Source organism: Ixodes scapularis, unplaced genomic scaffold (genome assembly GCF_016920785.2).
Source record: "Ixodes scapularis isolate PalLabHiFi unplaced genomic scaffold, ASM1692078v2 PGA_scaffold0__279_contigs__length_252992795, whole genome shotgun sequence".
Lineage (NCBI taxonomy): Eukaryota > Metazoa > Arthropoda > Arachnida > Ixodida > Ixodidae > Ixodes > Ixodes scapularis.
In genome coordinates this window covers 179,859,698-179,875,889 of record NW_024609835.1, presented here as the reverse complement: position 1 = coordinate 179,875,889, position 16,192 = coordinate 179,859,698, and the positions used below count along the sequence as shown (strand labels likewise).

General features: G+C 44.2%; 1 protein-coding gene across 1 annotated transcript in view; it reads left to right on the top strand.

Moving 5' to 3' along the window:
* The window catches only part of LOC8034224 (unconventional myosin-Ia), a 121,354-nt gene that overhangs the window by 88,514 nt on the left and 16,648 nt on the right, over nt 1-16,192 (top strand). The window contains exons 23-24 of the mRNA XM_040502041.2: nt 8,791-8,859; nt 10,288-10,323. Of these exons, the coding sequence (XP_040357975.1) occupies nt 8,791-8,859; nt 10,288-10,323 (105 nt within the window). The remainder of the gene's footprint in view (nt 1-8,790; nt 8,860-10,287; nt 10,324-16,192) is intronic.

Below are 16,192 nucleotides of genomic sequence, written 5' to 3'. Positions count from 1 at the left end.
ATGCCATTTAGCTTTTGAGTTACAGTGAAGAAAATATCTGTACTAACAAGTGAGGCTTTCTTGGAAACGCTCTACCATAGCATTGCAATGATGGGCTCTAATGTGAGGACGGCTTTGATCACTTGATGAAGTGTTGATGTCTGTGACGTTGTGGCCAGTATCTTGCGAAGAGCAGTGAACATAAGTGGGATTATGGCTTTAAACACAGAGTCAGTCTTTGTTCCGCTTTCTTGGGTGGGTCCCGTCATGTGCACGTTGGAGGTCTTTTGTGAAGTGATGTTTTTGAAGTGTGGTTTGTCCCAAAACGAAAGTTTCCTAGAAACTGGTACTGTAGTTGTTGCGGTACATTTATCGGTGACCAGATTTGCAGGCGTACTCTCCACGTCTTCGAGAGGGGGAAAGTCTTGAGCAGTCAGAGGCAGAGTATTGTTGGCGGAGGCGCTAGATTCTTGTATGTTGTTTGAATCCGTTGTTTTGTTTGCCTGTCTTTTTGCATGCACAGCACTTTTGGCCTCACGAAATGTGGTGTTATGCTCTAACTTGTACCTCGCTACTTCTGCCTCCCTTGCCCTCACTGGGCCCTCAGGTGCGTTGGAGGCGTGATTTCCATGACAGTTGACGCAGCAGGGGTTGGCTTCGCACTTGTCTTTGTGGTATTGTCCACACCGAGAACATAACTGGGTTTCTTCTGCGCAGGCAGCTGCGATGTGGCCGAATTTGTGACACCTGTAGCACTGCAAGGGGCGTGCTCGGTAGGGAATTACTTCCGTTCTTACAAGACCGACATTGACATGTTGAGGAGCTACTTTTGTTGCGAACGACACTCGCACAACGGGTGATGTCTTGCCAAGGCGTTTCACTTCCGTTATGGAGGCGGTTGACTGTAGTCGCGCTTTTATGTCGGTCTCAGTGCAGTCAGGGTCGATGTCTCGAAGGACGCCATAGCAATTTGTGCGGTCGCTAGGTAGAAAAGCACGCACCGGCAGTGCGCATAGCTTGGTTAGCTTCAGGAGTTCAGCTTTGAGTGCAGGCCTTTTAACGTCAACCGCAACGATATTACGAGTTTGTTGATACGAACTACACTAACTATGTCGGGTGCGACGTTGTTCAGGTAGTCAGTCAGTTTAAATTTGCTGAGCGATGCAACCTTGCTGGTGTCAGTTGGCATGTACAGTACTGTAAATCCGACTTGTAGGTTGGTCTTCTCTTTAGAATGCGATGCTGAGCTCTGGCTTGTCTTTCGTCTTTTCTTGCCATGAACGACCTCGTAGTCACCGTCGTCGGAGTGCAACTCGTCGTTAGTAGACACGATTGTCGATGAGGAGCTGCTCATTGTGTCAGCGGCGCAGCGTATGGGTGGAATCTCATAGCCGTCTTTGATGATAGTCGATGTGCTTGCCTGTGCTTTATCCATGTCAATGGACATGAGAGCGTTCGATGACTCGATGTCCGAGGTCATATTTGTTGATGTCCTGGCCTCCCCTCAGGAGGTCCTTTGCGCACGAAGATCCTATGTCGTTCTGTTAGTTGTTAACCGCCGAATGTACTGTTTAAACACGCAATTTATCGGCTACGTAAGGAAAATTCAGAGACACGAAAAGGGTTACCAGCAGCAGTGTCGTCGTCGTCTTCTTTTCCTCCCTTGTACACACAGTTGCGTCGAAGCGCCATCCGCCGCAGTCAAGAACCAATAGGAGCTTGCTATCGGCTCTTGCGGCGCGCCAATCAAAACCATGACTTGCAGCGAATGAAGTCAAGCAACTATGATCACAACGAACATGGCGGCGTCCGACGGTAGCGTCGGTATGGCCGCGACTTCTCCGTGTTTGTCGGGGTTGTCGAGACTGGAAAAAACAGAAAACCTGAGGAATCTCTTCCTAGATTGCGTGCGGGGATACATTACACAGGCGGGCAGTGAGGCGAACTGGCCCCTGGTTGTGAGGGCTGGTGCGGGCTACCGCAGTGATGAGTTTGCTCCAGCGGCGACGCCACCCCGGCCGCAAGTGGGTGCGCTCACTCCTGCGCTCCCGCGAAACTTTCGGGAGTACCACCATCTGGTGCGCGACATGCGCCTGGACAACGGCCAGGACTTCTTTCAATACTTCCGTATGACGAGGCAGAGGTGAGTACGTAGAAGAAACTTCAGAAGCAGACGAAGAAGCAGACGTCCCCCCGACCGGAAAAACATGACGAACCGGATGTGGTTGCCAGCGCCGCGCATGCGCTTCAGTGTTCTTTTTTTCGCGAATTGCGATTGGTCCACCGCAACCGACCGCATGCCCCTCCGCACTGGAAAGTTGAGCCTGGCCCAAGTCTGTTGCGGTGCGTTGCGGAACGCCAAGCGTCATCGGTTGCTCCCGCTTCTGCAGTCGACCGCAAGCATGCCGTTCCGCACTGGAACGCGGTCAAACGCAAGTGTCTGAACCGGCCTTCAGTTGTGGAACTCTTGCGGAAGGTGATACCCCCCCCCCCCCCCTCACTCACTTAAATCCGCCTGCAGTCGTTCGAAGCGGCATCTATATTTTCGTTTCATAACTGCGCGTTCCATAGAGCTGCCAACGAGCTGCATAGAGCAGAGCTGAAACGCCATCTAGACGCCGTGCATCGAAACGTACGCATCCCATAAAATACACTGCCGTTACCAAAGCAGCCGCCCGGCGCGCGTCGAGCGACGCCAGGCCAGAGCCGTATATTAGGAGTGTTTGGACAATGGGCGGAGCAAAGGCCGCCGCCACTGCCGAAAACTCCTCCCGCGGTTAGAGCGTAAACTAAAAGTACGACACAGCGTCGACCAATCCGGAGACCGCAACGTCACAATATGAAAAGCGACATATAAAGCAGTAAAGAGAAAGGCAAAGGCGCGTGAGCCTGGCTCAGCGAAATGCTTTTGTTTTTATGAGAACTCGTGCATGGGAGGCACTTTCTAAAGCCACGCGCTCGTCTTCATGCCTTTGTCTGCACTGCTGACGTTCCTGATATGGAGTATCGGTGACAGTGTGCTCTGGGCCGGCTTGCTAGAACAGCGTCTCAGCTGAGACTGGCTGAAAGAAAACAGTGTAAAGCTGGAGCGCGCGAGCGTCTTGAAACGCGGAGTCCCGCTCGGCTCGTGCGCTGGCTTTGGCAGTGCTTTCTTTCCCCGTCGCAGCTGAGATGCTGTTTCGAGCAAGTCCAAGTCGGCCCTGGTTTGGAGCGCACGTTCGTTGATTCTACTCTTGACAAAAACCTCACATGTCCAAAGTTTTCAGTCACCAAGAGCTAAACCTTATCAATCTAGCGACACTAGAACGGCTTGAATTAGTCGTGTCAGATATTTAGAACTCACGACCACCGCTAGGGGCTGTTTCAAGGCCTGTGTTTGGCCTCAAGAGGCTCGCCTATTTAAACCAATGTATGGCCAAACTCTCCCCATAAACGGCTCTGCGCGTGAGGTGGGGGGGGGGGGGGGGGGGGGGGGAGTACTACTGTGCCTGGAACGCGTCTCTGACTGGTGTGTTTACCGGATTCGAAAGAGTGGTCCCTCGATTTCCGCCTGATGACGTCATAGAAGTGTCATGCTGCCGCCGGTCGCGAACCTGGCGGCGTCCCAATAGCTGTGGTGTATGTGGCAGACGCCTGTTCTGCTGCAGGTCGCTCTCCAATGCGGCAGTCCACGGAAGCTAAAGCAGCCGGAAGCTGGGACCATAGAGTTATTATAATGTACGCTAGAGGTTCAACTGGCGCTAGTGTCTATGCGACTTCCGGGAGGCAAATTGAAGCAGACAGCAACCAGTCTACTTTTGCGGTACTGCTGTGCATTACTTTAGGAAAACGCGCGTGAATTGTGTCTCTTCGCCGGAAAATAACATGAATAACTTTTATCACTTCGGTTGTACCGGATAGTATGTACCTTTATTAATATTGTAAAAGTGTAATTGCTTTAATTACAGCATTTTTCTTTACCACTGAACGATGTTGCGCTTCGCTATATTTCATACCCAAACCTCTGTTCCATGACAGGTACGTAAAAACGAGCGAGAATTCTGAGCTAAATAACGATCGAAAGGAATGTAGAGTGTGTTCAAGGTTCGCTAGCGTTCCGGTGGCGCTTATATATTGGTAATATGCCCGTCCTGTCGCTCTATGAATATGAGTCCGTCGCGCATCTTTACGATCGGTTAAAGAACATTCGAATGTAAAAAATAAAGTACATGGGCTACGAAAGGTGTATCTTTTTATTATTTCCTATGTCAGGCAGTTTTTATCGAGCACCCGTTCTCTGACTTCTCCCTATTTGTAAAGATTTGGAGCGTGCGGTTGATGATTTGAACCCAGAACATGCATCTTCGCACATATTCATGAGCAGAAAGAATAAAACAGTAATTATTTATTGCAAATCGGACTATATTACGTGGCTTTCAATTTATTTTGATCGCCTGCATAGTTACTTATCCAGTGTTACTGCGTAGTTTTTGCCGTCTCTCTTGGTTTTCCACATGTCCTTCGGTCGTTTGACACGGATATACCCCATGGCGGAAAGCGCCGACGCCGTGTTCGCGCTAACAGTGTCCGACAGTGCACACAAATACATGTACGAAACGGTTTTAGCACCGTTTTTCATGCCACGAATTTGAAATAAAAACGCCGTAACTGACCAATTATTTCGTCTGCGTGACTGAGGAATGTTCCAATGTGCCTAGTACGTACCAAATATTCGGTATATTTGCTCTTGTAATCGAGCGCAGCGAGAAAATGCACTCGCTTTTTCCCATAGAAGAGCATTACCGGAAGTCAATTTCCGACTGGTTGCCGTCTGCTTCAATTTGCAGCAGCACACTAGCGCCACTTGAACCTCTAGCGTACATTAAAATAACTCTATGGTTGGGACGCCCGGAATGCCGTGACGATATCGACACTCGCGTTTGCTCGTGCTTTTCGCCCGCATTTCTACGACCAACCGCCAGGATCGCGACAGGCAACAACATGACACTCCGGCTTCTGTGACGTCATTTGTTGCCACTTTCGGACCACTTTTGATGTATGGGCGGGATAGGACGCTAAACGCACCAGTCGAAAACGCGCTCCAGGCACCATAGGGGTACTGCTCGTGCATGCAGCGTCTATGAGCAGTTCCGTAACTGAGCTAATTTAATAACGTTGGCTGCACCTTCGGACGCTGCTCCCGTCGTCATCTATCAATACGAAGAACAAATGCACCCCGCTACTGGACTTGGTCGTCTGCGTCGCAGCCCGCCGTAGACCCTGGCAAGCTTCTTCGCCCTATTTCTCACAAAAAGCGAGGTACGCTTTGTAATTTTACAAAAAAAAAAAAAAAAATGAGCTGTGAATTACACTTTTGACGAAAAGTTTAGATTGCCAAGTGCAGGCGTTGATATTTTTACGGTCCCTATTAGATCAAGCCTGGTGACTTGGGTAACGCTATATATACAAGAATACAAAACAATATTAAATTTGCACAGAAATAAAAGCAGTGAATAAATTTGGATAAATATTTTTGGCTGGAGCGGCCCTTCATGTTTACAAGGAAGTCGTCGACAGTACTGCATTGAGGCGATTGCGTGTTGTCAGTGGGAGAACACAGACAGCACGAAAGATGTGCTGCCTATGTTTCGTCCTTCTATGTGTGATTCTTTCGCAAGTTTTTTTTTTCTTTTTTTTCTTTTACCCAGTAGTTTGTTTGGTAAGGTGATGTTCCTTCAGGTAAGATTTAGTCGCACGTGTTTACGTGAGGAGCTCTACCTTTATTAAAGGTCCGGTAATCAAAAAGTTGATTACAGTGATTTTAATGCGGTCTAAAGTGCATCTGTCAGCAACAGTGGCGATCTGTAGGTGGCGATTGCGTCGTGAAACTTCCGAAAGCACGAACGCCAGTACGTTGAATTATGATTTCACAGAAGACTGAATGTACGTTTAAGAATTTAAACAAAATTGTAAATCTAGTTGTCTATCTCCGTTATTAATGCATACGAAAATGCTTTTGCATATATTTGTTTTATAATATTTGAACCCGACAAAAATCACGAACGTACTAGAAAATTCAAATTTCCCCGCGGAAAGGAGTTGACACTAGGGCTTAATTCTTGGTGTTACATTTTGGCAATCTCTAAAATCGATAAAGCGGGCGCCATTTTGAACTTTGTATGTACACATTCTTCACTGTAATAATAGTGCGGGAAAAAATCAAAACAACTGAGAAAAAAGCAAACTAGAAGGCCACTGCTGCATATGGAGGTTTTTGGAAGTATTTTTTGTACTTCCAATAATACTTATTGAGCTTACCAATGTATATGTTGCAAATTTTAGAGTTAAGGTGGCAATTTTGAACCGAGACTTTCTTTTTCAGCCTCTTGATTCGATGAGCTCAATTTGTAAATTAGGGTCACTGGCTCAACGAATGGCGTGGAAAAGTGTAGACGATGGGCGAATGCCTTTTTTAAAATCTAGAACACTGATTGATTGTGTCCTGATTGGGTTGAGCATCCACGTCACACAAGACGGTGTGGTGTATCCTGTTAATGTCACTCACAGTTCGAGAAGCACAGGTTTTGGTAAGCTCCGGGTATTTCAAGTACGCTTCGCAGCCAATGGGACTACAAAATTGTGACGATTAAAAGCGCTCAAATGACGAGGACCTAGTGAAAGAACACACACACACACACACACACACAGACACACACACACGCACACGCGCACACACACGCACGCACGCACGCACACGTACACACACACACACACACTCACACACACACACACCAAGAGCGCACTAGCAAGTGAAATTTAATCTGAATTTATCTAACTGGAAAAAAAAATAACTTATAGGCCTTATCAACAAGACACCCGTGTCATGTACCATAGTCTCCAAAAGACTATGCATGTACGCACATTGTCCTACTAATCTACATTTGTTGTTACTAGCTTGACCTATCAAAGGACTGTAAATACGCCTTCTCCAAATCATAGAGGGTAATCAATGGGGCGCTAACGCATATATCATGACCGCAATTCTTTATAATATGCGTTTTTGAAATTTGAAGTCCGGACGCTGCATAAATAATCGATAAAAAGAGCACGCACTCGCAATGAGATCGTCGCCCGCCGGTAATCTGGTGGTGCACTGCAATCGATGCGATTGTGTCCCGAAGCTTCAGGAAACAATAATCTTAGGCCGGAACCGAGCCAAAATAACGAGGGAAATATATAAGAAAGTATTTCATAAAGAATTGCGGTACATGCGCTATGGCCCCATCGACTACTCTTCATGACTTAGAAGTGGCGTATTTACAGTCCTTTGATAGGCCAAGATAGTAAGAAAAGATTTAGATTAGTAGGACAATGTTCGCACATGATGTGGGTGTTTTGTCGATAAGGCATATATGTTTTTGCCTGTTTTATCTATTCCGATTAAACTTGAGTTGCAAGTGTGCTTCTTGATGTGTGTCTTCTTTTACTGGTACTCGTTTTTTACCGTGATTACGGAATGATCAGAAAAGATTGCCGAAGAGCCAATCACGACGCAAAACGCGTGAATATAATAGGCCACGGCCTCCTATTCTAAAGTTGATTCTGATGATAGGCACCGTTCATGTGAACTCGAAGGAAAAATTCCAGTTTGGGATTTAACACTTCTTGTATTTTCTGTTTCATACTTTTTGTAGCTTTGTAGGCAATCTTTATAGATGCATGATCGGACCATGAACGACTTTCTTTTATTCTCTAATTTCTTCGAAAAGCTAGTTATTGATAAATTCATTAGCTTAGGACACTGAACCGTACTTCTCGTCATCCAAAGGTATCCTCCTAATTATTGGTGAGTTGATTAGAGTGAATTAAGGAGGCTGCAGGTCTGATTCCTGTTTTACCTTGACAATTTATCGAGGTTAGAATGTCGCCCCATATTATACTGCCTGAGTCAGTCTCCACAGAACATGTTGCGACCGCCACTTACCTGTTGAATTTACTTAAAAGTATCTTAAATCGCATTTCCAGTTTGGAAAACATGCACTGAGACGACAATTAACTGCATGATTTTATATCTGACTGATAACGCTGTATATTCACCGATGTTTCGAGGAATAGTGATATTGGCATCTGCGTAACACAGGTGTGCACGAACACCACAACATGTGATCGGCAGTATTTTTCCCCCGCAAAATATATGTTGGGGTACTGAAATAGGTGTAATAGCGCAGGCTACCTGGTAGACGGTCATAAATAAAAAAAAACACCGAGACAAGAGAAAAAAAACGAAAAAAGAACTACACTGTGTTCTGTTGTCCATTTTTCTTTTTCGTTTTATTTTTTTTATTGTCTTGGGATTGTATAAGTATACCCTTCTAGGACACAAAAGTTGGCTAGCTCTCTTGGATATTTTTGGTCCCTTTTTGATTGTTTTTAGGATGATCTTTTTAGACTTTGAGGAGCGGTGCAGAAAATGCTCAAATGCCAAAAAAAAAAAGGGTTACTTGGTCGGTGAGCGCTTGATTATGAAATTGTGTGAATCGTCATTTTATTGCTAGAATATAAAACACATTTTCGACTCTGATGTATCATTTGTGGATATAGCTGAGCGAGTTTTACTTGCGCAACTTGTTACAGTGGAAGTATAACGAAACACACGTTTCTTCAAGGTCTCATGTTTCCATGTAGATTTGACGCACTCGTGGAGAGGAGGATAGTGACCTTCCCATTGAAAGCGCCGTTTCTATTGACACATGGCAGTTTGTTTTTCATAATGTTAGGCATGCTCGTTTATTCAATTATTGACTCGTGTTTTCTTTCTGTTTGCTTCGATAGGCTCGCCGCGAGTTCTTGCATAAGCGACAAGCGGCGTCCACAATCGCTGCCTTTTTTAGAGGATGGAAGGTTGTATACAACATTCTTTTCCGTTCTTTCCTTTGATTTGTCTGTTTCCCTTTCGTGTATGGTCGCTTTTTTGTGTTATCTTCACTCTCTTTATGAAAGAGTTAAATGAACTTGTTGCCTCTTTGTTACGCGTCTTTTGTTCGAGCGCCCAGTATTGCGTCATACCTAGATGTCAATCCAATAATTACTTCTTTTTTTGTATCTTAGCGAGTGACAATTAGCGCGAAATCGAATTTCACTATAACTTCGAAATATCTTTAACAATTATTTTACTTCTTTTAATTTCCCGCAGATAGCACGATGGACCATTTCCTACGACCTGCAGAGAACATCGTTCATCCACACTCTAGGAAATAGGGGGTGTATTGTTCCTTCTCCCATATGTAACAACCCGAAACAACAATCCGAAGTTCAGTTCATATACGTCGAACAGACGATACCAATATTCAAGAGCGGCTTGATGGTCGACCGATACAAATTATTAAAATAGCTAATCTACGCATTAATTGCTATAATAGAAAAATCAGTCTTTTTTTTTTTTTGGCCCTGCGGCAAAACCTTATTGATTTTTGTTCTTCTGGTCTTCGATGCGCCCATTAACTGTTTAGCACGTTATATCCAACAGCTATCAAGCCGCTTGTAAACCTTGGTATCATCAGCTCGAGGTCAATGGACTGAACATCTAAACGTAGTTTTGGGGTGTTACATATGGGACAAGGGGTCTACCCCTATACGCCCCATATATTTCTAAGAGTGCAGCAAAATATGGAGTTCAATGTAGTCAACGATAGATTAAGAAACGCAAGGCTTAGGTACATGTTTCTTAATTCATTACTCGGTTTTCGGCGTTCTTATTTTCAAATTCAAGCATCTCATTTGCTGCATGAGCAACATTGAAATGTCCGGGACTCGTCCCTGCCTCTGCGTTTCATAAACTGTCGATGATTATAAAAGGTTTGACTTCTCTCGGGCAGATTTGGGCAGGGCTAATGATCATGACGCTTGGCCTTCTCGCTCTTCCTACACAGACCATACTTTTGTGTGAGACCGTTTCTTTTTTTCAGATTTAGTTGTTTGCTTGGCGTTCTCCACAGGTCGCAGTTACTGAGCGATTTGTCATAATCCTTATGAAAACCCAATTATGGCAGTACACGTCTATTATAAAGATATTTTAATGTAGAAGTACCTTTTTTCTGTTTGCTTTTAAATATTCGAACCTTTTTTTGTTGTTGTTGCTTGTTCGCCTTTTTTTTTCGCAGTATTTCTTTCACAAAGCAAAATGTTCGTTTGCTTTGTGAAAAATTGAGTAAATCAAGAAGGATATTGATTTTAGCAAGTTCGTTTTATCGTTGCGCTTTTTTTGAAAATTTATGACTGACAGCAACAGAACTTCGAGACAAATCCTTGACATTGTTTTCTTTGTTATAGGCAAGAGGAGAATTCGAGAGACGGAAAAGATGTTTGGTAATTGTCTGTCTTCACACTAACGCACGATGTCCACGTGGCGTTTGCTCCTCATTCTAACACAAGCGTTAAATTTTTGCATTCGCTGCATTAATTAAGCGTCCTTTAACATTCCTGCATGCCTGACCACAAATTTGATAGCCGCCCGCACATACAATAAATGCCTGTACAGCTAACAAAATCTTATAAAAATAGTAAAGCTTTTGATTAGATCTAGCATAAGCTTCGCATCAAATACTTGTAATAATCAGCACGAAACGGCTGAATCCGACGTAACCGGTAGTCATTGAATTAAATCAAAGTGAATGGCAGTAAATATGATATTAAACGTCATTTTTATTCCTTAAAAAAAAAACTTTAATATTATGAATGAATGTGGGATGTAAAGTGAAAAGTATATCTTTCGCTTTCATATATAAACAAAAGCTAGATGCCAAAATGTAATCGGTGTTTATTTTTGCACTTAGTGTACCTAGGTATAAAGCGATTTAAATGGTTTTAAAAAGAGCGAAAAAAAAACAGGAACAAAGAAAAAAACACATAGCACACGGACTGGCGCTAACTTTCAACTGATTTAATAAACTCTCCATCAAGCAATCCACCCGCCTGCAGTGCCATTACCGTCACATCATCCTAAAATGTTTATGTCCTTATGGGGTGGTGCTGGTAACATAGGCGGGTGGACTGCTGATGAAGTGTTCATTAAATCAGCCGAATGTTAGCGCCCGTCCATGTTGTTTGTGTCTCCTTCGTTCAAGTTTTCTTTTTTTTAAAATACCACTCTTATGAAAAATCAACTAGCTCAATCTTAAGTTTTAAGCTAGAAAGTGACTATATAACTCCCAGGAAAGAATATATTGTTTTTCTCGTACTAACCTTAGTAAAGTGCTTTCGAGGATGTGAACGTTTCTTGATGTTGAGGTGAGGTTAACGCAACAATTGATTCCTTCCGTCGTGTAGACACAACAAACTCACAGTGCGAAAAAAAAACCGCAATTTTTTATAGCGCTTTTTTTTAGTCTGAGGCATAGCGTATAACGTTTTTTTTTCCCACAATTTGATGTTTTCAGGCGGTTTTTTAGATTTATACGGCTCTGTTTTTAAATTATCAAAACGTGCTTCTTTCATCTTTAAAACCAAACAAAAAGCCACTAAGCTAAAAAAATATTCTACGTCCTCGAATAGTGCACAGACACCAAAAACAAACTTTTCCTGACCAAAAAAAAATTAACAAAAAAAAAAACAGAAAAGGAAGAAACACTAGACAAATTAGACGTTTTTCGTTTCCCAGTTGAAGGTATGTCGCTATACCCTCGAGGTATGACGACACTATAATTTACGATGTAGATGAGAAATTTAACCCGCGCAGTACCTCTGCTGGCCCGGGGTCTTTAACATACAATGTGCAGTAGCGATACACGAACGTACGCCAGTACAATGCTCTTTTAGATCGAAGCGGGCAGTTTGAACCCAGGATCACTCGGTTCGGCACCGCGAACTTTCGCTGCACGTTCTCCGGGCTGCGGTGTGCTAAAGCATTCGGCCAATTCCCTTGGTTGGCGCTTTGAAATAAAGACATATTTAGAAATAACTTTGAACTTACAATACGTCTAGCGACGTAAATAGTGCTTTAAATATATATTTTTTTTAAACTTCATTCTGGGACATACACGTCCTGCCCAGGTACTTAAAGTATGTTCCTGCTTTTTTTAAAGATTATTATGTTTTAAGTTCGACTATGACTTACTCTTTAGCGGACGTTTCGCGCCTTCACACAAGGATTAAAAATTACCCTAAAGATTGTTCAGAACGCGATGTTCAAAGCAGCCAAATCTTAACGTTTTTGCGCCAGCATCCGCCATGAACAGAGGAGCGCAATGCTCAGCTACATGTCGTGTATTTAGTTCTTGGCACGACGTAGTTAACTTCGCATTTGGGTGACTAGACGGGCAACTAGGGCGACCGACTAACTTCCCGGTATGCTTTTTCTACCTGGTGTATATCACTACCAACGAGCCAGCTGCAAATTACCTCAGCTACATATTGCGTCGTTTTTGCCCGTCAACCACACTTCATAGATTACGTGTAATTGAAGTTTGCGCAAAATGCTATTGATTTTTGCAGTGAAGCAATAGATGAGTGACGTTTGTTCAGACACGAGTTCATGCGAAAAAAAAGCGGCACTTTAATCTTTTTTATTGCATTGGATAATACCCAGCCCGTGCCTTAGAGGAAACGGTTCAATCAATTACAGCTGAAGAAAAGCGGGCTCTGGCGACTGTCGAGCATCTTAATATTGCGCCGAGGCCAATACCGTATTTACTCGAGTAATAGCGGCACTATTTATGATCCAGACCTTTACGTCTACTGTCCCGCAGAACACATATACAGCCAATCATCGCGTTGCGCATAAATAGCATAGGGAATAACTAGATCGAGAACACGATTCGCCACTCTAAAAAAAGTCAGTGGAGGCAGTTCACCGAATGACGATGCCGAAACATATGTTTAGACCAAAAAACGCGGTGACTGAGTTGTGACATTAAGCAATCCAAGCGTGACGTTTTGCATTGCGTAATGTAACAACTCAGACTGCGTTTTTTGGTCTAAACATATATTTCGGCATCGTCATTCGCTGAGCTGACTCCGTAAGTTGCGGTGATTGGCTCTCCGAGTGTTGAGCGGGAAAGTAGACGCACAGACGTTTTTTAGAGTGCCTACAAATGCAATCGTCACAGATGGTATCTTCGCACGAAGACGTTATCTCTGCCCTGTAAGCCGCTGGAATCATAGTGTCGATTGCGGTAATTGGCAATCGTCGTGCTCCACGGAAAATGAAACCCTCAGGATTTTTTCATAAACAGTGCGGCTATTACTCGATTAGATACGGTATTATTGTAGTATTCTCCGATAAAAACGTCCAAAAATGAAGCAGGAAGCAAATGATGTGAATATAATATAACCGCGACCTGCGTTTCTCGCGTTGTCCGCGATAAATTGCGGCCACAACAGGTTCAACAATCAGTCGGGCGTTTCAAATGTTCGACTACCTTCTCATATCAAGGTGCAGAGGTCAGGTTATTTATGTCGTGTGACAGGTAGTTAAAAAAAATGGGGGTTCCTTATAAGCCAGGCAGCGCCGCCAGTCGTCGTCAGGCAGCACCGCCTCTGCCTCAGAGCTCTGGGTACGGTATCGAACCCGAGGACTCAAGCGCCACCTGCGTCGCGTAAGCTTCAGATGACACCGGCGTTTCGTTGCATGTCAGCTAGGGCAATCTCTCGATATTCTGTTTTATGATTGTGCCGGTTGCCCAGTTTCGGCAACACGGTGCAGCTTGAATTGTGAAACACTAGTGCAGGAGGTCCATAGCCGAAAGGACAGCGCCCACATCCGCCAATGTTTGGCGCTCATGCTGTAGCGTTAAGTCTCGGGAGCATTGTGCACATGTGGCTCTTATATTTGGTGGGTAACACACACCAGTTACGTTAGGCACCGCTTAACGAACTTCGACAAGTTTATGATTCCTTCCAGCTCACTCTTTGGGCAAACAAAACGGTATTCATTGTCTGAAGGTTCCTGACACGAGTGTGTGGGTTTTAGGATGGCTAGAAAAAGCGACGAGTAAGGTTTATCGGTGACTTCCCATCATATTTTACCGCAACCATAAAGCATGCTACCTAAAGTGGAAGAATTAAAGGGAAAAAAATGACATTGGTGCTTACATTTGGAAAGCCCGAAACAATTTGAACTTTGAACTCCATGCTTTCGTGGAAAAAAAGAAAATGTCTAATTTCAAACATGGCGTATTCGCGTTCTTTATTGTTTTCTGGTTTTTCACGGGATTCTATAACTGAGGATGCTATATCAGCACGAAGCAAGCTGTGTGTGAAATAACGATACAGCCTCAGACAAGTTCACGGTTCAATTAAGTTATGTGAATGACTCTGTCAAGCCACATTATTTAGGCTAAATTAACACGGCTGATCACTAACTATACTTTTCAGATATAGTATCTCCCTCATTTCGTTTTGAACAATGACTACAGGGATAATATATCCACGACAATTTATGCTAACGACTACGGTGTGTGAGTTTTCAACGTGCTTATTGCTATATTGAAGGCGTAGAAACTCCGTACTCGGTAGACAAGTAAAGGTGTGTTGATATCGATGCCCAATTAGAGACGCATTTACCTTCAAAATTACGGCCGTAAACAAATGATTTACACACAAAGTAATGAACTGAGTGCCAGCAATTTTTTACAGGGTTGTCTTTTAGGTGGTGCATTTATCATACTCAAGCTTTATGAGTGTAGGTTTTAAGAAAACAAAGCAAACAGAAATAACTTTTTCTTTTTCCTATGCAGAGGGAAGAAAACGACAGAAAAGTTCTAGTTGACGCTGCTCCTCACAGATGGCAGAACATAAAAAAAATTTCAGGCTATATTTTTTTTTAACCTAAAACCTACACTAATAAGATTGGACTATGACAAATGCACCGCCTAAGAACACCATTGCAAAACGTTTCAATGCACTTCGCTTACTAATTTCCTTTTACGATTTATTTTACGGCTGAATAGCGTTGGAGAATACTGCGTAGAACGTTTGGGTTGTGTTACAGCGGTTGTATATGATGCCTGGAGAGCGCGTCTCCGGCTGGTGTGTTTAGCGTCCTATCCCGCGACGCACCTGCATCACAAAGTGGCCCCCCACGTGGCAACAAATGGCGTCACAGAAGCAGGAGCGTCATGGTGTCGGATGTCGCGATCCTTGTGGTTTATGGCTAGAAGTCCCGGCTGAAAGTACGATGCGAACGTCAAGAGTGTCGCTATCGTCGCAGCGACCCAATTCCTGACTGCCGAAGCTTCCATTGTCTGCCAAGCTAGAGAGCAAGCAACCTGGCTCAGAACAGGCGTCTGCCACAACCACGACCGCTGCCGTCACACCACCAGGATCGCGGACGGCGACAGCGTAACATTTCAATGACGTCATCAGGCAGAAATTGAGAAGCCACGTTTTAGGAAGTGGTAACCAGACCAGTAGGAGACGCGTTAGAACCACCAGAGCGGTAGACACTTGTTAGATAATTGCAATGGCCAGCTTGCTGTAATCTTCCGGGCATCCAAGCTCATAGATAAAATAGTATGTAAACATTTTATTTTAAAAAAATACTCAATATTTAATGACATTACAGGCACATCAGATATGAAAATAGGTTCCATTTTTAAGCACCTGGCGCCCAAGGCGTGTATAGTTGTTTCCGTATTTCTAGTAAGTAAGCTATGACAACAGCGTAGATTTCGGTAAGAATAACCACACAACCAATAGGTTGCAATTAAAGCACCTTAAAAGTCCCTTTCATAAAAAGCTAGGCTAGCCTGGCAATGCTAATAAAAAATGAACACAGGAAAGCAAGCGTTAGAAAAGCGATTTGAATCAATCCTTGCTCGTGTGACTTCTTGGGAGGGCGGACCAGGCAGGGACCGATTGGGCAGCAGTATAGTAGAGCGGCCTACACAACTGGCGCCCCACGTTGGGCGCCAGTTGTGTGGGCCGCTCTACTATACTACTGCCCAATCGGTCCCTGCCTGGTCCGCCCTCCCAAGAAGTCACACGAGCAAGGATTGGTTCAAATCGCTTTACTGTTCGGCGTCTTGGTTCTGGGCCTGGCAGTCGCTGTCGTTGTCCTGACCGTGCCTGGCGGAATCCTCGTGCACTCTGTCACGCGCACCGGGCCGGCGGCCACCGCTCCTGCCCCCTCGCGCGCCGTCATCCTCCTCGGCTTCCCATACAGTATGCGAAGTTTAAGAACGTCTTGACAAGATGTCATAAAGTTCTTTTTTCTGACAAGATGTCATAAAGTTCTTTT